Source organism: Salvelinus namaycush, chromosome 38, assembly GCF_016432855.1.
Source record: "Salvelinus namaycush isolate Seneca chromosome 38, SaNama_1.0, whole genome shotgun sequence".
Taxonomy (NCBI): domain Eukaryota; kingdom Metazoa; phylum Chordata; class Actinopteri; order Salmoniformes; family Salmonidae; genus Salvelinus; species Salvelinus namaycush.
The window spans coordinates 21,159,779-21,182,884 of record NC_052344.1 but is presented as its reverse complement, the minus strand read 5'-3'; the positions used below and the strand labels follow the sequence as shown (position 1 = coordinate 21,182,884).

Sequence of the window (23,106 nt, the reverse complement as noted above, 5' to 3'; positions counted from 1 at the left end):
GTGTGTGTGTGTGTGTGTGTGTGTGTGTAGGGGCACTGCTGTGGTATGCAGAGTCCTAATGACTGGCAGAGCAACATGTTCATTAAGAACAACAGTCTGATAGAGGTGTACCCCTGTTCCTGTTTCAACACCACGGACTGTCCTGCCGTCTCAGGATTCAGCACACTGCTGTTTGGAAATGGAACACAGATCCATCCACAGGTACAGTCTCTCTCTCTCTCCCCTCTCTCTCTCGCGCACTCTCTTTCTCGCACATGCACACACACTTCTCCCATCTGTATTGACATTTTCAAGTGTGTGTGTGTGTGTGTGTGTTTTTTTACAGAGATGTGTAGACATAATCACCAACTGGCTGAAGGAGAACACTTTGACAATAGTGAGCATGGAAGTGGGCCTGCTAATCATTCAGGTAACACACACGCACAGACACACACAGACACACACAGCCACACACAGACACACACAGCCACATGCACAAAGACACACACAGACACACACACAAAGACACACACAGACACACACAGCCACATGCACAAAGACACACACAGACACACACACAAAGACACACACAGACACACACAGACACACAAAGCCACATGCACAAAGGCACATACCCACTACTCAGCTGTTCACATTTGTCTTAATCGACAGGTTTTCCAGTTTGTTGTTGTTGATGTTACAGGTCCTCCAGTTTATAGTGGCTGTGTATCTGTACCAGACTGTTGGTCAGAAAGCCAAGCTGAGAAATGTTAGTCAACTGATTCGCTCTGAGGAACATTGTGAACCAAACCCTGACTTCCTTGATGACCCTGACTACCCTGACCAAAACCATGCCTATCCTGAACCAAACCAGGCCTATCCTGAACCAAACCAGGCCTACGCACATACAAACCTCGCCTACCCGGAACAAATCCTTGCCTACCCTGAACAAATCATTGCCTACCCTGAACAAATCCTTGCCTACCCTGATGACCAACACCAGGCCGACTTCGGACCAAACCATTCCTACCACCGCTAACCAGGACCAGAGTGTTTCTGTATGACTGAAGACACTTTGGGCGCTAACATTGAATTGCTCAGTGGAGGCTGGTGGGAGGATCAATAGGAGGATGGGCTCATTGTAATGGCTGGAATGGAATAATTGGAACAGAGTCAAACGTGGCTTCCATATGTTTGATACCATTCCATCAATTCCATTCCAGCCATTACAATGAGCCCGTCCTCCTGTAGCTCCTGCCACCAGCCGCCACTGGAATTGCTCAAACTCTAAATGCTCAGTTCAGTGCTTTCAGCCACACAGGCCTTCTACTAAAGAGGGTTTTCTGCTGACAATGAGAACAATCTTAGTTCATTAGTTTCTATTGTTTTTTACTGTTTATGGCTTAATGACCCGATCAGCCCTAACTGGTCAGCCGGACCTCACCTTGTGTGAATAGTTGTGTACGGTACTGGTCAGCCTGAACGGTTACTTGGAAATGTAGACATAAAGAAAGGTACCACCATTTTGAAACTGCAAGCCGACTCCACCATTGACCAATAGAAACAACTTCTGAATCCCTTTACATTTCACAAGGTTGTTGTGCCTGCAGACGAACAGCGGTAACAGCCTTGAAATATTTCATTGAGTTTCATAGTGCAATCATTGAGTGATGCCTGACATTGGTGATAAGTGATTGGCTGTCTGTAAATTACGCATTAAAATCTTCAAAATGGGATTTCTTGATTCTTTACAATGGCACCCTCTTCTGGTTATCTTGAGTGACACAGGTGAGTTTTATACATACAGAGTAGCATTCTGTTTGTGAGATGTGGCGTAAGTGATGATATTGGTACAGACCTATGAAATGCTTTGATTAGGTTCCATATTTGAGTGAAACCCATGTATTAAGGCATGAGGGAAGACATGTCAGATGTTAGGTTCGGACTAGGGAGGGTACAGGTAGAGGAAGACAGGTATAGACCAGGGTCAGATGTAAGGATCAGGGAGGGTACAGGTAGAGGAAGACAGGTATAGACCAGGGTCAGATGTAAGGATCAGGGAGGGTACAGGTAGAGGAAGACAGGTATAGACCAGGGTCAGATGTAAGGATCAGGGAGGGTACAGGTAGAGGAAGACAGGTATAGACCAGGGTCAGATGTAAGGATCAGGGAGGGTACAGGTAGAGGAAGACAGGTGAGGTTAAGGGAGGGGGGTAAGGGGAAGGGTGAGGGAAAGAAGAAGGGTGAGGGTATTGGGATGAGGGGATGTGGTAGGGTCAGATATATTTACGTCAAAATGACTGTTTCCCTTTCTGACTCGTGATGGGTTGTGACTACTGTAGTAGTTAATGACTAACTGACTCACTCCACCACTCACACCCATTGGCCACTAGTCCATCCATACAGACAGACAGAGAGGGGTATTTGGCCGGTGTGTCCTCAAGGTTGGAAGACACGACAGTGTTCAGGAGCAGCATTCTGGTGCAGGTAGGAAACTCTGAAGTTAAGAAAACCTTAACAGACACATGTAGAATAGAAGAGGAGGAAGGGAAGCACTGCTGAGGAACACAATAGTAGAATTTGGTAGACAGAAGGTGCTCGTTGGTAAAAGGGGTAAATTGGTCATCAAAAAGAAAGGAGGACCAAGGCACTCTTCATACAATTAATTAAAATGCCTTTATTTGTATGGCTTTGTTTCCATTGAGAAATCCATGATATGGGCAGTTGACTCAGAGAGAGAGAAAGAAAATAGTTGAACAGTTTTGAACAAATTAATTTCTTACAAAATGAAGTAGAAGCAAGAGAGACATAGAGCAAGAGAGAGAGATTATTAAGCATTTTCCCCCCTTTTTTCACTTTCATTTTCGTTTATCTAGCAAATACAGCTGGCTAGTTCAGCCAACAGAAACGCCCTGCTCAGACTTTCCAACACAGCACTGGAACTCTTCTAATTCAAGATTAGATTTAGGTATTACTAATTTATTGCCACTGGGGCCCACTTGTGTAACTGTTAACTGACTGTTACACTAACGTTACTGCATGATTGTAGCAGGTTTACTAACGCGTTAGTTCTATTAACTATGCTGACGATGTGTGCCGTTACTTTAGCTAATATGGTAACAAATATGTAGGTTTTTTGTAGAGGTTTGGCTTGGAAATGTTGTTTTGCCTGGTCACATACAGCTGATGTGTTGTACATTGAAGTCCACAAGCAAAGGGAGAGAAGGAACGCAACGTGGCAGTTATGAGAGTGAACTCTATTTACACGTGATCAGGAGTGTATTCATTCTGCATATTCTGTTGAAACATACACAGACACACAATAGTTTAGTGATTTAAAACAATCCCTCGTGTACTTTCCTCTCCTACTTGTCACATGCAGCTGTGTGTCAGTCCGCTGTGTATCAGTCAGCTGCAGGGATGGCGCACCAGGAGCAGAGCACAGCCACTTTCCCCGAGCACATCCGCAAGAAACGGAACGGTGAACAGCTGAGCGCTGGGGAGATCCGAGACTTCGTACAGGGTGTCAAGGACAAGACCATCCAAGAGAGTCAGATTGGTACACACACACACACACACACACACACACACACACACACACACACACACACACACACACACGCGCGCGCGCGCACACACACGCGCGCGCGCACACACACACGCGCGCGCACACACACACACACACACACACACACCATTGTGCTACGTGCAGGTAGATCACAGAGTCACAGTGGGTGAGATGCCAGACAAGGCAGATGGTAGACCATAGGTCTGCAGAGAGGAAGACCCACACACACTTTAGACTGAGTATCAATAGTCAAGCTCAGGCCAAAACCTGCACTCTACAGTTGAAATTCTGATCTGATGTGTGTGTGTGTGTGTGTGTGTGTGTGTGTGTGTGTGTGTGTGTGTGTGTGTGTGTGTGTGTGTGTGTGTGTGTGTGTGTGTGTGTGTGTGTGTGTGTGTGTGTGTGTGTGTGTGTATAGGAGCCATGCTGATGGCAATCTGGCTGCAGGGAATGGTAGCGGAGGAGACTCTCGCACTGACGAAGGAGATGATGATGTCAGGGGAAGTGATGTCATGGCCGGCAGAGTGGGAGGGGCTAATGGTGGATAAACACTCGACGGGTGGAGTGGGGGACAAGATCAGCCTGGTGCTGGCTCCTGCTCTGGCTGCCTGCGGCTGTAAGGTACCTGCCTGGATCCACCTGTGTGTGTGTGTTTCTGTGTGTGTCTGTGTGTGTGTGTGTGACTATCAGAAGCTGTGTCCATAGGTACCCATGATAAGTGGCAGAGGTCTGGCGCACACAGGCGGCACGCTGGACAAACTGGAGTCCATCCCTGGTTATAACGTCTATCAGTCAGTACAACAGGTACTCTCTCTCTCTCTCTCTCTGTCTCTCTCTCTCTCTCTCTCTCTCTCTCTCTCTCTCTCTCTCTCTCTGTCTCTCTCTCTCTCTGTCTCTCTGTCTCTCTCTCTCTCTCACTCTCTCTCTGCCTCTCTGCCTCTCTCTCTCTCTCTCTCTCTCTCTCTCTCTCTCTCTCTCTCTCTCTCTCTCTGTCTCTCTCTCTCTCTTTGTCTCTCTCTCTCTCTCTCTCTTTGTCTCTCTCTCTCTCTCTCTTTGTCTCTCTCTCTCTCTCTGTCTCTCTCGCTCTCTCTCTCTCTCTCTCTCTCACTCTCTCTCTCTTTGTCTCTCTCTCTCTCTCTCTCTCTCTCTCTGTCTCTCTCTTTGTCTCTCTCTCTCTCTCTCTCTCTCTGTCTCTCTCTCTCTCTCTCTCTCTCTCTCTCTCTCTCTCTCTCTCTCTCTCACCCTCTCTCTCTGTCTCTCTCTCTCTCTGTCTCTCTGTCTCTCTCTCTCTCTCTCACTCTCTCTCTGCCTCTCTGCCTCTCTCTCTCTCTCTCTCTCTCTCTCTCTCTCTCTCTCTCTCACTCTCTCTCTCTCTCTGTCTCTCTCTCTCTCTTTGTCTCTCTCTCTCTCTCTCTCTTTGTCTCTCTCTCTCTCTCTCTCTTTGTCTCTCTCTCTCTCTCTGTCTCTCTCGCTCTCTCTCTCTCGCTCTCTCTCTCTCTCTCTCTCTCTCTCTCTCTCTCTCTGTCTCTCTCGCTCTCTCTCTCTCGCTCTCTCTCTCTCTCTCTCTCTCTCTCTCTCTCTCTCTCTCTCTCTCTCTCTCTCTCTCTCTCTCTCTCTCTCTCTCTCTCTCTCTCTTGTCTCTCTCTCTCTCTCTTGTCTCTCTCTCTCTCTCTTGTCTCTCTCTCTCTCTCTTGTCTCTCTCTCTCTCTCTCTCTCTCTCTCTCTCTCTGCCTCTCTGCCTCTCTCTCTCTCTCTCTCTCTCTCTCTCTCTCTCTCTCTCTCTTTCTCGTCTCTCTCTCTCTTTCTCGTCTCTCTCTCTCTCTCTCTCGCTCTCTCTCTCGCTCTCGCTCTCTCTCTCGCTCTCGCTCTCTCTCTCTCTCTCTCTCTCTCATTTACAAGTTATTAACGTGTGATCTTGTGGCACCATCCTCAGCTGCATCGAATCCTGGAGGAGGTTGGCTGTTGCATTGTAGGACAGACAGATAACCTGGTGCCTGCTGACAAGGTCATGTACGCTCTGAGAGACGTTACGTCTACAGTCGACAGCCTCCCACTCATCACAGGTCTGCCAACAACAACAACAGCAAACTGGACTACCTTTCAAAGTAGAGAAATGAACATGTGAATAGTGTGTGTGTCCTCTCCAGGCTCTATCATCTCTAAGAAGGGTGCTGAGTCTCTGAGTGCGTTGGTTCTGGATGTGAAGTTTGGGAATGCAGCTCTCTACAAAGACCTGGGCAGTGCCAAGTCACTGGCCCAGTCCATGGTAACCCTAACACTGACACCTGACCTTTACCCCATTCTTGTTTCAATGTCTGGAGGGTTTTCACTCCTGCCTTGTACTTGATTGATCAAATAAGGTTGTTGATTTAGTTAGGAACTCACCTGGTTGTCAAGTGTGGAATAGAAAGGACATAACAAAAAGCAGACCCCTGACCCTTACCGTGACCCCATTCTCTCCTGCAGGTGACAGTTGGGAACAGTTTGGGGATCCGTACGGGGGCGGTGCTTAGTCGTATGAACTGTCCTATTGGTCGCTGTGTGGGGAACACTCTGGAAGTGATGGAGTCCCTGGAGTGTCTAAAGGGGAGGGGCCCCGACGACATACTGGAGCTGGTCACAAGTCTGGGTGAGGAATACACACAGACACACAGACACACAAACTCAGTGAATTGGTTCCTTTGGACCAAAACCAAGCAGAACAAGACCTAGTTAGAATGTCAGTGCTGCTCGGGCTTAGCTACAGTCTAAACACAGAAGCTGTGGAAGTTCCAAGTCATTCTTAAGTCATTACCTTCAAATTCAAGTCAATCTTCTGTGTGTGTGTGTGTGTATGTCTGTGTCTGTGTGTGTGTGTGTAGGTGGGCTGCTGTTGTGGATGATTGGCCGTGCAGGGAGCCTGGAGGAGGGTAAAAAGGTGATCTCTAAAACCCTGCAGAATGGTGCAGCCCTGGAAAAGTTCCAGAACATGATGATTGGTCAGGGAGTAACCAGTCAGATCGCTGCATCACTCTGTTCAACCAACGCAGACTACTACAGCATCTTGAGAAGGGCACACTACCAGACAGAACTGGAGACACAGGGCCACGGTAACACACACACACTCACACAGGTACAGATACACAAATGCACACCCGCTCACACTGCATGACTTTGTCTTTTGGTGTCTGCAGGGACAGTGCTGGACATAGATGGCATGGTCATTGCTCAGGTGCTGCACAGGTTGGGGGCGGGACGTTCGAAGGCCGGAGACCCTGTCAATCACAGCGTGGGGGCGGAGCTTCTGGTGTCTTTGGGACAGAAGGTGGAGAAAGGTGAGAACTCTCTGACCCTGTGTGTGTGTGTGTGTGTGTGTGTGTGTGTGTGTGTGTGTGTGTGTGTGTGTGTGTGTGTGTGTGTGTGTGTGTGTGTGTGTGTGTGTGTGTGTGTGTGTGTGTGTGTGTGTGTGTGTTAGTCAGGGTGTGAGGGGTGTAGGGGTCAGTGTCACCCTGATCTGACTCGACCTTTGCCCTCTGACCCCAGGGCAGCCATGGCTGCGTGTCCACTACGAGACTCCGGCGCTGAGTGCAGAGCAGAGACTCAGTCTACAAGGGGCGCTGACACTGGGGACCGCCGACCATTTACACACACAGCCACTAGTGGCAGAAATCATACTGCCATAGAGACACAAATCCACTCTATGTTAAAGCTTGATTGGGAGATGACCTGCCTTTGGGAATCTCAGTGTTTAATTTTTAAAGGATGTATAGATCAGAACTAAAGGCCTGTGTCTCCTGCTCTTCACTCTCAAAGTCCTCTCTGAACCACCCATATAAAGTCACATGATTCTGTGGAGACTGAATAGATGTTAACCGCTTCCAGGAACTGTGTGAGGGGATTTTCTGTTAAACCTTACTAATGCTTGTGTACTAAAATATCCTTCTTTAAGCCTCGGCATTGGGCTTGAGATGGTTAAAGAAACTAACTCATATAAGATATAAAAGTGTGTGTGTGCACATTAATAGAGGCCCGTTCTAACTCGTCTGGGTGTGTAGAATGACCCCATGATGTCTGGGAGATCAGCCAAGACTTGACAGAAACTGACTGGTTCCTCTTCAGTTAACTGGAGACAGAGTAAATGTTATATCCTGCACACCAATTATTGAGCTATTGTTCTGTCTGGAGCCTGTTTCTGGGCGAAAGATTCATGTGTTGTATGTGTGTGTGTGACCAGTATGGCCATACATCATCTGGGCCGACAGTCAAAGGCGCTAGCTTGCCCAACTTGGGGGGAACCGTTGAGCTACTGTTAGAGGAAGTATGTCAGGAGTGACTTCTTGTCTTCCTGGCCCATATTGTCCTCACTCAGTTGCGACATACTGAGGAAACATTTTTACCCAGTTGTCCCCCCCCTCACTCACACACATACACATACATTGGGTCACGTGTTTTGCAGATGCTTGCATGGGGTAGCTTGACTATATAAACACTCCTGTACTCTGTGTACAGGAGGCTCTCACTCCATCTCACCTGTGTGGGCGGGGCGACCAGCCTCCATATTATAATAGGAATTTTAATAAATGTAATACCTTGATTGATTATTGATTTTGTCTCTCCTCATTATTAGTTAAAGGTAGAATTTCCACCACACCTGTCGTGAAGGTCAAAGTTCATCCAGGACTGTTATCCAGAAACACACACAGTAACCCAAGACAAATGTTGATTGACAGCTAACTGTGTTATATCAGTTTCACTGACAGTTTCATTAGTGTGTGTGTAGGGATTTTCCTTTTTGGTTTGTCTCAGCATGAACTCAACAGATTCTTCCAAAAGAACAACGATACTACTTTCCACATTGCTTTTAAATATGAATACACATGTCCACACATCTCTATTATAATAAAATATAAGAACAAAATGTTTGACCCGTATGGCCCTAACAACCTGGTAACTTTCATATTATGCAAACATTTGGTGGCACAGAAAGAAAGGAGATATTACTGCACTGTTGGAGATATGAACACAAGCATTTCACTACTCACTCACATACACATATCTGTTAAATATGTGTATGTGACTGTCACGCCCTGGCCATAGAAAGGCTTTTATTCTCTATTTTGGTTAGGCCAGGGTGTGACTAGGGTGGGCATTCTAGTTTCTTTATTTCTATGTTTTCTATTTCTTTGTGTTTGGCCGGGTGTGGTTCTCAATCAGAGGCAGCTGTCTATCGTTGTCTCTGATTGAGAACCATACTTAGGTAGCCCTTTTTTCCACCTGTCTTTGTGGGAAGTTAACTTTGTTTGATGGCACATAGCCTTAAGCTTCACAGTTTGTTTTGGTATTGTTTATTGTTTTGTTGGCGACATCTACTATTAAAAGTATGTACGCTCACCACGCTGCACCTTGGTCCTCTTCTCCTTCTCCCGACGACGTTCGTTACACATACTTAGGTAGCCCTTTTTTCCACCTGTCTTTGTGGGAAGTTAACTTTGTTTGATGGCACATAGCCTTAAGCTTCACGGTTTGTTTTGGTATTGTTTATTGTTTTGTTGGCGACATCTACTATTAAAAGTATGTACGCTCACCACGCTGCACCTTGGTCCTCTTCTCCTTCTCCCGACGACGTTCGTTACACATACTTAGGTAGCCCTTTTTTCCACCTGTCTTTGTGGGAAGTTAACTTTGTTTGATGGCACATAGCCTTAAGCTTCACGGTTTGTTTTGGTATTGTTTATTGTTTTGTTGGCGACATCTACTATTAAAAGTATGTACGCTCACCACGCTGCACCTTGGTCCTCTTCTTCAGACGCCCGTCACCTAATCTGACCAAATAACTCATCATAAACTTTACATAAAAATACTTGTTGTATGGCAAATGAAAGATACACTGGTTCTTAATGCAACCGATGTGTTAGATTTTTAAAAATAACTTTAGTACGACATACAGCTTGCGTTATTGCGAGACAGCGCCCGCTAAAAGGGCGGAGAATAGGACTAAACATTTCACACAAAATACGAAATAACATCATAAATTGTTCTTACTTTTGTTGAGCTTCCATCAGAATCTTGTACAAGGAGTCCTTGGTCTAGAATAAATCGTTGTTTGGTTTTAGAATGTCCTTTTCTCCTGTCGAATTAGCAACCTTAGCTAGCCAAGTGGCGCGAACATGTCCATCTTCTCTCGACGCAAACAACGAAAAACTCCAAAAGTCCCGATAAACGTTGAATAATCTGATAAAACTCGGTTGAAAAAACATACTTTACGATGATATTGTCACATGTATCAAATAAAATCAGAGCCGGAGATATTAGCCGTGTATACCGAACGCTTTTCAGAAGGCAATCTGGGGTTCCTTCTTGCGCCTTCGAAGACAATGAAATTTCCAGACCTGTCACTCCAAAAGCTCTTGTTCGACCTCAGATCAAGCTAGACACCCCATTTCACCTTCCACTGCCTGTTGACATCTAGTGGAAGGCGTATGAAGTGCATGTATATCGATAGATATAAGCCAGTTGAATAGGCAGGCCCTGGAACAGAGCCTTGATTTCAGATTTTTCACTTCCTGTCTGGAAGTTTGCTGCAAAATGAGTTCTGTTTTACTCACAGATATAATTCAAACAGTTTTAGAAACTTGACGGTGTTTTCTATCCAATAGTAATAATAATATGCATATTGTACGATCTAGAATAGAGTACAAGGCCGTTTCATTTGGGCACGATTTTTTCCCAAAGTGAAAATAGCGCCCCCTACACACTAACAGGTTAAATTAGATGGGGAGCGGCGAAAAACAGCAATCTTCAAGTCCTTCAATCCACAGATTTTCAATGGGTTCAAGTCTAGGCTTTGGCTAGGCCACTCAAGGACTTTCACATTCCTGTTCTGAAGTCATTCCAGCATTTCTTTGGCTGTATGCTTGGGGTCATTGTCCTGTTGGAACGTAAATCGTTGCCTCAGTCTAAAGTCGTTTGCACTCTGAAGCAGGTTCTCATTCAGGATTTGCCTGTATTTGGATCCATTCATTGTTCCCTCTATCCTTGCCAGTCTCCCAGTCCATGCCGCTGAAAAGCATCCCCATAGCATGATGCTGCCAACGCGCTTCACTGTAGGGATGGTGTTAGACGGGTGATGAGCTGTGCCTGGTTTTCTCAACATGGTCTCAGAGCATTTCGTATTCTTTTGTGTGTATATAAACCAAAACACTCCATTTACTATGATATGTTACGTTTCGTACGGTATCTGAATTTGTGGATCTCCATTATCCATTTTGAATTTACAATTCGTACGATATGTTTGAAATTTGTTAAACGTATCATATGTCACGAATTACAATTTGTTGTTGCTAACAGCTAGGTGGCTAACGCTAACTAGCTCTAGGGGTTAAGGTTAGTGGAAGGGTTAGCTAAAAGGGTTAGGGGAAGGGTTAGCTAACTTGATAAGTAGTTCCAACGTAGCTAAAAAGTAGTTACAATGTTGCTAATTAGCTAAAATGCTAAAGTTTTCTGTGATGAGATTCAAACACTCAACCTTGGGGTTGCTAGAAGTTCGTGTTATATGCCCACTCATCCACCCCGACCAACCACCCTGCTTTAGTTTTTGCCTTAACTTCTTTGGGCTGCAAGCCCGAAGCCGGGCACAATATCACAACAGCCACTTCAAGTGCAGGGCGCGAAATTCAAAATATATTCTTTAGAAATATTTAACTTTCACACATTAACCTGTCTGGCACCGGGGTTCCGCTAGCGGAACTCCTCCCACATTCCACTGAAAAGGCAGAGCGCGAAATTCAAAAAATATTTTTGAGAAATATTTAACTTTCACACATTAACAAGTCCAATACAGCAAATGAAAGATAAACATCTTGTGAATCCAACCAACATGTCCGATTTTTAAAATGTTTTACAGCGAAAACAGCACGTATATTTATGTTAGCTCACCACCAAATACAAAAAAGGACAGACATTTTTCACAGCACAGGTAGCATGCACAAAGCCAACCTAACTAACCAAGAACCAACCAAACTAACCAAGAAACAACTTCATCAGATGACAGTCTTATAACATGTTATTCAATAAATCTATGTTTTGTTCGAAAAATTTGCATATTTGAGCTATAAATCAGTTTTACATTGCAGCTACCATCACAGCTACCGTCAGAAATAGCACCGAAGCAGCCAGAGTAATTACAGACACCAACGTCAAATACCTAAATACTCATCATAAAACATTTCTGAAAAATACATGTTGTACAGCAAATGAAAGACAGGCATCTTGTGATTCCAGCCAATATTTCCGATTTCTTAAGTGTTTTACAGCGAAAACACAATATAGCATTATATTAGCTTACCACAATAGCCAGAAACACAAGCCATTTACCAGCAGCAAAAGTTAGCGATCGTAACAAACCAGCAAAAGATATATAATTTTTGACTAACCTTGATAAGCTTCATCAGATGACAGTCCTATAACATCAGGTTATACATACACTTATGTTTTGTTCGAAAATGTGCATATTTAGAGCTGAAATCAGTGGTTATACATTGTGCTAATGTAGCATCTTTTTCCCACAACGTCCGGATATTTTTCTGACACTCACATATTCTGACCAAATAACTATTCATAAACATTACTAAAAAATACATGTTGTATAGGAAATGATAGATACACTAGTTCTTAATGCAATCGCCGTGTTAGAATTCTAAAAATAACTTCATTACGACATGCAGTTTACGTTATGGCGAGAGCGTGCCCAAAATCTGGGCGCAAACTACTAGTTCACATGTTCGACAGATATATGAAATAGCATCATAAAATGGGTCCTACTTTTGATGATCTTCCATCAGAATGTTGTACAAGGGGTCCTTTGTCCAGAACAATCGTTGTTTGGATTTAGAATGTCCTCTTCTCCAGTCAATTAGCACGGAAAGCTAGCAAAGTGGCGCGAAGCTCTCCTTCCTGAACATACGCAGACAAAGCAACACGCCTAACGTCCCGAAAAAATGTCAATAATCTAATAAAACTATATTGAAAAAACATACTTTACGATGATATTGTCACATGTATCAAATAAAATCAAAGCCGGAGATATTAGTCGTCTATAATGACAGTTTTACAGAAGGCAATACCAGGTCACTTCTCGCACGTTCCAGAAAACAGGAAATAAAAGCTCTCATGCCAAGAGCTTTTATTCGACCTCAGATCATGTTATACACTCCATTTCTTCTCTCACTGCCTGTTGACATCTAGTGGAAGGCGTATGAAGTGCATGTATACTAATAAATATCAAGCACATTTATAGGCAGGCCCTAGAACAGAGCATCGATTTCAGATTTTCCACTTCCTGTCAGGAAGTTTGCTGCAAAATTAGTTCTGTTTTACTCACAGATATAATTCAAACGGTTTTAGAAACTAAAGAGTGTTTTCTATCCAATAGTAATAATAATATGCATATTGTACGAGCAAGAATTGAGTACGAGGCTGTTTGAAATGGGCACCTTTTATCCAGGCTACTCAATACTGCCCCTGCAGCCCAAAGAGGTTAAGTAACCTGTTTTATGTAACCATTATGGAGGAAATTATTGAGTTACCTACCATGTTGTTTAATTGAACATACTATGCTGTTTTTACTTGGAGAATTATCCAATGTTATATTTTAGTATAGGCTTGTCTTGTGTGACTTAGTCATGGGTCTGGGCATACAGATAAGAGCCTTTTGGTTTCGACTGTAGTATGTGACAGCCTGTTTTAACAATCTACAGGAACTTTGATGTGTGAAAACTGTAAGTGAAATATTACGTATTTACCTGCTTTGTTGAATATTGATTGTTGAATTATATGCTTAACAATAGTAAGAGATTTCCATAACTACAAATGCTGTGCTTCTGTAAAGGGATGGTTCCCCTCTAGCTCCCTGCAGCTGGTCTGTGGGTATCGTCAAGGACATGGTGTGAGCCGAGATAGAGATAGCCTGAGAAGTAGAATAAACCCCTATTTGTTTCTAATCATCTTTGCTTCTGAGAAACTAAGCCAGAGTACGGGGAAACAACACTGGGTGAACATTACCACAAGATGAACCCAAGGTAGCTTATGATGCCCCGATCTGCATGGGAGGGGTGCAACCAGCCATGACTAAGCATTTTTAGGTCTGCTATATAGGACCTCTGTTTTTTCTGTATCATTGAGCTCTCGGCCTTACACTCAAGAGTGTGGGGTCGACCAGCTTCATTATTGCAATTCTTATTAAATAAAGATGATCGTTTGAAGAAATGACAAAGTCTCTCTCACTTGGTTAGAATGTCCTGCTAAACATTCAGGTAACACACACACACACACACACACACACACACACACACACACACACACACACACACACACACACACACACACACACACACACACACACACACACACACACACACACACACACACACACACACACACACACACTGCCACATGAACACAGACACACACACATTATTCAGCTGTTCACATTTGTCTTGATCGACAGGTTTTCCAGTTTGTTGTTGATGTTAAACATGTCCTCCAGTTTATAGTGGCTGTGTATCTGTACCAGCCTGTTGGTCAGAAAGCCAAGCTGAGAAATGTTAGTCAACTGATTCGCTCTGAGGACCATTGTGAACCAAACCCTGACTTCCTTGATGACCCGGACTACCCTGACCAAAACCATGCCTATCCTGAACCAAACCAGGCCTATCCTGAACCAAACCAGGCCTACGCACATACAAACCTCGCCTACCCAGAACAAGTCATTGCCTTCCTGAACCAAGACAAGCCTACTCTGATGACCAACACCAGGCCGACTTCGGACCAAACCATTCCTACCACCGCTAAGCAGGACCAGAGTGTTTCTGTATGACTGAAGACACTTTGGGCGCTAACATTGAATTGCTCAGTGGAGGCTGGTGGGAGGAGCAATAGGAGGATGGGCTCATTGTAATGGCTGGAAAGGAATATTTGGAACGGAGTCAAACGTGGCTTCCATATGTTTGATACCATTCCATCAATTCCATTCCAGCCATTACAATGAGCACGTCCTCCTGTAGCTCCTCCCACCAGCCGCCACTGGAATTGCTCAAACTCTAAATGCTCAGTTCAGTGCTTTCAGAGGAAGACAGGTATAGACCAGGGTCAGATGTATGGATCAGGGAGGGTACAGGTATAGACCAGGGTCAGATGTATGGATCAGGGAGGGTACAGGTAGAGGAAGACAGGTATAGACCAGGGTCAGATGTAAGGATCAGGGAGGGTACAGGAAGAGGAAGACAGGTATAGACCAGGGTCAGATGTAAGGATCAGGGAGGGTACAGGTAGAGGAAGACAGGTATAGACCAGGGTCAGATGTAAGGATCAGGGAGGGTACAGGTAGAGGAAGACAGGTATAGACCAGGGTCAGATGTAAGGATCTGGGAGGGTACAGGTAGAGGAAGACAGGTATAGACCAGGGTCACATGTAAGGATCAGGGAGGGTACAGGTATAGACCAGGGTCAGATGTATGGATCAGGGAGGGTACAGGTAGAGGAAGACAGGTATAGACCAGGGTCAGATGTAAGGATCAGGGAGGGTACAGGTAGAAGAAGACAGGTATAGACCAGGGTCAGATGTAAGGATCAGGGAGGGTACAGGTAGAGGAAGACAGGTATAGACCAGGGTCAGATGTAAGGATCAGGGAGGGTACAGGTAGAAGAAGACAGGTATAGACCAGGGTCAGATGTAAGGATCAGGGAGGGTACAGGTAGAAGAAGACAGGTATAGACCAGGGTCAGATGTAAGGATCAGGGAGGGTACAGGTAGAGGAAGACAGGTATAGACCAGGGTCAGATGTAATGATCAGGGAGGGTATAGGTAGAGGAAGACAGGTATAGACCAGGGTCAGATGTAAGGATCAGGGAGGGTACAGGTAGAGGAAGACAGGTATAGACCAGGGTCAGATGTAAGGATCAGGGAGGGTACAGGTAGAGGAAGACAGGTATAGACCAGGGTCAGATGTAAGGATCAGGGAGGGTACAGGTAGAGGAAGACAGGTATAGACCAGGGTCAGATGTAAGGATCAGGGAGGGTACAGGTAGAGGAAGACAGGTATAGACCAGGGTCAGATGTATGGATCAGGGAGGGTACAGGTAGAGGAAGACAGGTATAGACCAGGGTCAGATGTAAGGATCAGGGAGGGTACAGGTAGAGGAAGACAGGTATAGACCAGGGTCAGATGTAAGGATCAGGGAGGGTACAGGTAGAGGAAGACAGGTATAGACCAGGGTCAGATGTAAGGATCAGGGAGGGTACAGGTAGAGGAAGACAGGTATAGACCAGGGTCAGATGTAAGGATCAGGGAGGGTACAGGTAGAGGAAGACAGGTATAGACCAGGGTCAGATGTAAGGATCAGGGAGGGTACAGGTAGAGGAAGACAGGTATAGACCAGGGTCAGATGTAAGGATCAGGGAGGGTACAGGTAGAGGAAGACAGGTATAGACCAGGGTCAGATGTAAGGATCAGGGAGGGTACAGGTAGAGGAAGACAGGTATAGACCAGGGTCAGATGTAAGGATCAGGGAGGGTACAGGTAGAGGAAGACAGGTATAGACCAGGGTCAGATGTATGGATCAGGGAGGGTACAGGTAGAGGAAGACAGGTAAAGACCAGGGTCAGATGTAAGGATCAGGGAGGGTACAGGTAGAGGAAGACGGGTATAGACCAGGGTCAGATGTAAGGATCAGGGAGGGTACAGGTAGAGGAAGACAGCTATAGACCAGGGTCAGATGTAAGGATCAGGGAGGGTACAGGTAGAGGAAGACAGGTATAGACCAGGGTCAGATGTAAGGATCAGGGAGGGTACAGGTAGAGGAAGACAGGTATAGACCAGGGTCAGATGTAAGGATCAGGGAGGGTACAGGTAGAGGAAGACAGATATAGACCAGGGTCAGATGTAAGGATCAGGGAGGGTACAGGTAGAGGAAGACAGGTATAGACCAGGGTCAGATGTAAGGATCAGGGAGGGTACAGGTAGAGGAAGACAGGTATAGACCAGGGTCAGATGTAAGGATCAGGGAGGGTACAGGTAGAGGAAGACAGGTATAGACCAGGGTCAGATGTAAGGATCAGGGAGGGTACAGGTAGAGGAAGACAGGTATAGACCAGGGTCAGATGTAAGGATCAGGGAGGGTACAGGTAGAGGAAGACAGGTATAGACCAGGGTCAGATGTAAGGATCAGGGAGGGTACAGGTAGAGGAAGACAGGTATAGACCAGGGTCAGATGTAAGGATCAGGGAGGGTACAGGTAGAGGAAGACAGGTATAGACCAGGGTCAGATGTAAGGATCAGGGAGGGTACAGGTAGAGGAAGACAGGTAAAGATTGATGATAATGGATAGAGTTAATATACTGGATTATAGGTTTGATGTGAAGGGGGTGAGGGTAAGGGGAGGGGTGAGGGTAAGAAGAAGAGTGAGGGTAAGGGGAGGGGTGAGGGTATTGGGATGAGGGGATGTGGTAGGGTCAGATGTATTCAGGTCAAAATGACTGTTTCCCTTTCTGATTCGTGGTGAGTTGTGACCACTGTAGTAGTTAATGACTAACTGACCCACTCCACCACTCACACCCATTGGCCACTAGTCGATCCAGACAGACAGACAGAGAGGGGTATTTGACCGGTGTGTTGTCAAGGTTGGAAGACACGACAGTGCTCAGGAGCCGCGTTCCGGTGCAGGTAGGAAACTCTGAAGTTTTGAAAACCTTAATAGACACATGTAGAATAGAAGAGGAGGAAGGGAAGCACTGCTGAGGAACACAATAGTAGAATTTGGTAGACAGAAGGTGCTCTTTGGTAAAAGGGGTAAATTGGTCATCAAAAAGAAAGGAGGACCAAGGCACTCTTCATACAATTAATTAAAATGCCTTTATTTGTATGGCATGTTCAATGAAAATAAAGTTTTAAAACTCAGACGCAATTTCGGCTGCATGGCCTTCCTCAGGAAGTACAAAGAAATGATAATACAATGTCCTCTTTTGAACAGATTTTTCCAATCAGCCCTGATTTGAAGAGGGAGTGGTTACAGAATTCATTGGACAACACCTAGTAAGCAATACTATACACATTAAAAAGTGAAATACTGTAGATATGTTATCAACACATTTAACTCAAAGCTAGAATCCTCAGAACGCCTAGAAAGGAAGTTCTAACATTAAATATGACTGGGCAAAGTGCCAAGAATAGGAGAGACATCTATTTCCATAGTACACTAGATCACTGCAAACGTGGACAATAACGGTCCAAACATAGCTGAGGGCAACAGTGCAAAATGTCCACTAGATGGCAGAAAAGAGACCTATCACCAGGAAAGGACAGGAAAGGTCAGAAATCCATGATATGGGCAGTTGACTCTGAGAGAGAAAGACAATAGTTGAACAGTTTTGAACAAATTAATTTCTTCCAAAATTAAGGAGAAGCAAGAGAGAAATAGATCAAGAAAGAGAGATTATTATTGTTTTTAATATTATATATATTTTTTCAGTTTCGTTTTTCTGGCAAATCCAGCTGGCTAGTTCAGCCAACAGAAACGCCCTGCTCAAACAGACTTTCCAACACAACACTAGAACTCTTCTAAGTCAAGGTAAGATTTTGGTTTTACAAATTTATTGCCACTGGGGCCCACTTGTGTAACTGTTAATTAACTGACTGTTACACTAACGTTACTGCATGATTGTAGCAGGTTTACTAACGCGTTAGTTCTATTAACTATGCTGACGATGTGTGCCGTTACTTTAGCTAATATGGTAACAAAGATGTAGGTTTTTTGTAGAGGTTTGGCTTGGAAATGTTGTTTTGCCTGGTCACATACAGCTGATGTGTTGTACATTGAAGTCCACAAGCAAAGGGAGAGAAGGAACGCAACGTGGCAGTTATGAGAGTGAACTCTAATTACGCGTGATCAGGAGTGTATTCATTCTGCATATTCTGTTGAAACATACACAGACACACAATAGTTTAGTGATTTAAAACAATCCCTCGTGTACTTTCCTCTCCTACTTGTCACATGCAGCTGTGTGTCAGTCCACTGTGTATCAGTCAGCTGCAGGGATGGCGCACCAGGAGCAGAGCACAGCCACTTTCCCCGAGCACATCCGCAAGAAACGGAACGGTGAACAGCTGAGCGCTGGGGAGATCCGAGACTTCGTACAGGGTGTCAAGGACAAGACCATCCAAGAGAGTCAGATTGGTACACACACACACACACACACACACACACACACACACACACACACACACACACACACACACACACACACACACACACACACACACACACACACCATCCAGCGATGTGCAGGTAGATCACAGAGTCACAGTGGGTGAGATGCCAGACAAGGCAGATGGTAGACCATAGGTCTGCAGAGAGGAAGACCCCCACACACTTTAGACTGAGTATCAATAGTCAAGCTCAGGCCAAAACCTGCACTCTACAGTTGAAATTCTCATCTGATGTGTGTGTGTGTGTGTGTGTGTGTGTGTGTGTGCATGTGTGTGTGCGCGTGTGTGCCTGTGTGTGTGAGTGCGTGTCTGCGTGTGTGTATGTGTATGTGTATGTGTCTGTCTGTGTGTGTGTCTGTGTGTGTGTGTGTGTGTGTGTGTGTGTGTGTGTGTGTGTGTGTGTGTGTGTGTGTGTGTGTGTGTGTGTGTGTGTGTGTGTGTGTGTGTGTGTGTGCGTGTGAGTGCGTGCGTGCGTGCGTGCGTGTCTGCATGTGTGTATGTGTGTGTGTTTTTCCTAGCCACCGTGCTTCTACACCTGCATTGCTTGCTGTTTGGGGTTTTAGGCTGGGTTTCTGTACAGCACTTCGAGATATTAGCTGATGTACGAAGGGCTATATAAAATAAACTTGATTGATTGATTCATTGTGTGTGTGTGTGTGTGTGTGTGTGTGTGTGTGTGTGTGTGTGTGTGTGTGTGTGTGTGTGTGTGTGTGTGTGTGTGTGTGTGTGTGTGTGTGTGTGTATAGGAGCCATGCTGATGGCAATCTGGCTGCAGGGAATGGTAGCGGAGGAGACTCACGCACTGACGAAGGAGATGATGCTGTCAGGGGAAGTGATGTCATGGCCGGCAGAGTGGGAGGGGCTAATGGTGGATAAACACTCGACGGGTGGAGTGGGGGACAAGATCAGCCTGGTGCTGGCTCCTGCTCTGGCTGCCTGCGGCTGCAAGGTACCTGCCTGGATCCACCTGTGTGTGTGTGTGTGTGTGTTTCTTTGTGTGTGTGTGTGTGTGTGTGTTTCTTTGTGTGTGTGTGTGTGTTTCTGTGTGTGTGTGTGTGTGTGACTATCAGAAGCTGTGTCCATAGGTACCCATGATAAGTGGCAGAGGTCTGGCGCACACAGGCGGCACGCTGGACAAACTGGAGTCCATCCCTGGTTATAACGTCTATCAGTCAGTACAACAGGTACTCTCTCTCTCTCTCTCTCTCTCTCTCTCTCTGTCTCTCTCTCTCTCTCTCTCTCTGTCTCTGTCTCTGTCTCTCTCTCTGCCTCTCTCTCTCTCTCTCTCTCTCTCTCTCTCTCTCTCTCTCTGTCTCTCTCTCTCTCTCTCTCTCTCTCTCTCTCTGCCTCTCTCTCTCTCTGTCTCTCTCTCTCTCTCTCTCTCTTTCTCTGTCTCTGTCTCTCTCTCTCTCTCTCTCTCTCTCTCTCTCTCTGTCTTTCTCTCTCTCTCTCTCTCTCTCTCTCTCTCTCTCTCTCTCTCTCTCTCTCTCTCTCTGTCTCTCTCAAGTTATTAACGTGTGATATTGTGGCACCATCCTCAGCTGCATCGAATCCTGGAGGAGGTTGGCTGTTGCATTGTAGGACAGACAGATAACCTGGTGCCTGCTGACAAGGTCATGTACGCTCTGAGAGACGTTACGTCTACAGTCGACAGCCTCCCACTCATCACAGGTCTGCCAACAACAACAACAGCAAACTGGACTACCTTTCAAAGTAGAGAAATGAACATGTGAATAGTGTGTGTGTCCTCTCCAGGCTCTATCATCTCTAAGAAGGGTGCTGAGTCTCTGAGTGCGTTGGTTCTGGATGTGAAGTTTGGGAATGCAGCTCTCTACAAAGACCTGGGCAGTGCCAAGTCACTGGCCCAGTCCATGGTAACCCTAACACTGACACCTGACCTTTACCCCATTCTTGTTTCAATGTCTGGAGGGTTTTCACTCCTGCCTTGTACTTGATTGATCAAATAAGGTTGTTGATTTAGTTAGGAACTCACCTGGTTGTCAAGTGTGGAATAGAAAGGACATAACAAAAAGCAGACCCCTGACCCTTACCGTGACCCCATTCTCTCCTGCAGGTGACAGTTGGGAACAGTTTGGGGATCCGTACGGGGGCGGTGCTTAGTCGTATGAACTGTCCTATTGGTCGCTGTGTGGGGAACACTCTGGAAGTGATGGAGTCCCTGGAGTGTCTAAAGGGGAGGGGCCCTGACGACATACTGGAGCTGGTCACAAGTCTGGGTGAGGAATACACACAGACACACAGACACACAAACTCAGTGAATTGGTTCCTTTGGACCAAAACCAAGCAGAACAAGACCTAGTTAGAATGTCAGTGCTGCTCGGGCTTAGCTACAGTCTAAACACAGAAGCTGTGGAAGTTCCAAGTCATTCTTAAGTCATTACCTTCAAATTCAAGTCAATCTTCTGTGTGTGTGTGTGTGTGTGTGTGTGTGTGTGTGTGTGTGTGTGTGTGTGTGTGTGTGTGTGTGTGTGTGTGTGTGTGTGTGTGTGTGTGTGTGTGTGTGTGTGTGTGTGTGTGTGTAGGTGGGCTGCTGTTGTGGATGATTGGCCGTGCAGGGAGCCTGGAGGAGGGTAAAAAGGTGATCTCTAAAACCCTGCAGAATGGTGCAGCCCTGGAAAAGTTCCAGAACATGATGATTGGTCAGGGAGTAACCAGTCAGATCGCTGCATCACTCTGTTCAACCAACGCAGACTACTACAGCATCCTGAGAAGGGCAAACTACCAGCCAGAACTGGAGACAGAGGGCCTCGGTAACACACACACACACACACACACACACACACACACACACACACACACACACACACACACACACACACACACACACACACACACACACACACAGATGCACTCACACGTATACACTTCATGACTTTGTCTTTTGGTGTCTGCAGGGACAGTGCTGGACATAGATGGCATGGTCATTGCTCAGGTGCTGCACAGGTTGGGGGCGGGACGTTCGAAGGCCGGAGACCCTGTCAATCACAGCGTGGGGGCGGAGCTTCTGGTGTCTTTGGGACAGAAGGTGGAGAAAGGTGAGAACTGTCTGACCCTGTGTGTGTGTGTGTGTGTGTGTGTGTGTGTGTGTGTGTGTGTGTGTGTGTGTGTGTGTGTGTGTGTGTGTGTGTGTGTGTGTGTGTGTGTGTGTGTGTGTGTGTGTGTGTGTGTTAGGGTGTGAGGGGTGTAGGGGTCAGTGTCACCCTGATCTGACTCGACCTTTGCCCTCTGACCCCAGGGCAGCCATGGCTGCGTGTCCACTACGAGACTCCGGCGCTGAGTGCAGAGCAGAGACTCAGTCTACAAGGGGCGCTGACACTGGGGACCGCCGACCAGCTACACACACAGCCACTAGTGGCAGAAATCATACTGCCATAGTGACACAAATCCACTCTATGTTAAAGCTTGATTGGGAGATGACCTGCTTTTGGGAATCTCAGTGTTTCATTTTTAAAGGATGTATAGATCAGAACTAAAGGCCTGTGTCTCCTGCTCTTCACTCTCAAAGTCCTCTCTGAACCACCCATATAAAGTCACATGATTCTGTGGAGACTGAATAGATGTTAACCGTTTCCAGGAACTGTGTGAGGGGATTTTCTGTTAAACCTTACTAATGCTTGTGTACTAAAATATCCTTCTTTAAGCCTCGGCATTGGGCTTGAGATGGTTAAAGAAACTAACTCATATAAGATATAAAAGTGTGTGTGTGCACATTAATAGAGGCCTGTTCTAACTGTTCTGGGTGTGTAGAATGACCCCAGGATGTCTGGGAGCTCAGCCAAGACTTGACAGAAACTGACTGGTTCCTCTTCAGTTAACTGGAGACAGAGTAAAGGTTATATCCTGCACACCAATGATTGAGCTATTGTTCTGTCTGGAGCCTGTTTCTGGGCGAAAGATTCATGTTTTGTGTGTGTGTGTGTGTGACCAGGACGACCATACATCATCTGGGCCGACAGTCAAAGGCGCTAGCTTGCCCAACTTGGGGGGAACCGTTGAGCTACTGTTAGAGGAAGTATGTCAGGAGTGACTTCTTGTCTTCCTGGCCCATATTGTCCTCACTCAGTTGCGACATACTGAGGAAACATTTTTACCCAGTTGTCCCCCCCCTCACTCACACACATACACATACATTGGGTCACGTGTTTTGCAGATGCTTGCATGGGGTAGCTTGACTATATAAACGCTCCTGTACTCTGTGTACAGGAGGCTCTCACTCCATCTCACCTGTGTGGGCGGGGCGACCAGCCTCCATATTATAATAGGAATTTTAATAAATGTAATACCTTGATTGATTATTGA

General features: G+C 45.8%; 3 protein-coding genes across 5 annotated transcripts in view; all 3 read left to right on the top strand.

The window, feature by feature from the left end:
• Positions 1 to 1,715, top strand: part of si:ch73-139j3.4 (CD82 antigen) — a 5,254-nt gene extending 3,539 nt beyond the window's left edge. The window contains exons 6-8 of the mRNA XM_038978287.1: positions 31 to 201; positions 326 to 409; positions 683 to 1,715. Coding sequence (XP_038834215.1) covers positions 31 to 201; positions 326 to 409; positions 683 to 1,018 — 591 coding nt within the window. The 3' untranslated portion in view covers positions 1,019 to 1,715. The remainder of the gene's footprint in view (positions 1 to 30; positions 202 to 325; positions 410 to 682) is intronic.
• Positions 1,716 to 2,351: 636 nt separating this feature from the next.
• Positions 2,352 to 8,131, top strand: LOC120032270 (thymidine phosphorylase-like). Its single transcript, XM_038978286.1, has 10 exons — positions 2,352 to 2,466; positions 3,362 to 3,538; positions 3,966 to 4,168; positions 4,253 to 4,351; positions 5,481 to 5,610; positions 5,695 to 5,813; positions 6,014 to 6,176; positions 6,409 to 6,636; positions 6,721 to 6,861; positions 7,070 to 8,131. The coding sequence occupies exons 2-10, from the start codon at positions 3,400 to 3,402 to the stop codon at positions 7,207 to 7,209; spliced, it is 1,362 nt and encodes a 453-aa protein (XP_038834214.1). The 5' UTR covers positions 2,352 to 2,466; positions 3,362 to 3,399; the 3' UTR covers positions 7,210 to 8,131.
• LOC120032269 (thymidine phosphorylase-like) lies at positions 2,356 to 23,106 on the top strand. Of its 3 annotated transcripts, XM_038978283.1 has the most exons (12): positions 17,132 to 17,244; positions 17,552 to 17,613; positions 18,050 to 18,148; positions 18,578 to 18,754; positions 19,533 to 19,735; positions 19,872 to 19,970; positions 20,328 to 20,457; positions 20,542 to 20,660; positions 20,861 to 21,023; positions 21,330 to 21,557; positions 21,702 to 21,842; positions 22,043 to 23,106. In XM_038978283.1, exons 4-12 carry the CDS (start codon positions 18,616 to 18,618, stop codon positions 22,180 to 22,182), a joined length of 1,362 nt encoding a protein of 453 aa, XP_038834211.1. In that variant the 5' UTR covers positions 17,132 to 17,244; positions 17,552 to 17,613; positions 18,050 to 18,148; positions 18,578 to 18,615; the 3' UTR covers positions 22,183 to 23,106. The 3 variants fall into 3 exon arrangements, with proteins under 3 accessions (XP_038834213.1, XP_038834211.1, XP_038834212.1); XM_038978284.1 differs by lacking the exon at positions 17,552 to 17,613 and having other exon boundaries at positions 17,226 to 17,244; XM_038978285.1 differs by lacking the exons at positions 17,132 to 17,244; positions 17,552 to 17,613; positions 18,050 to 18,148 and adding an exon at positions 2,356 to 2,466.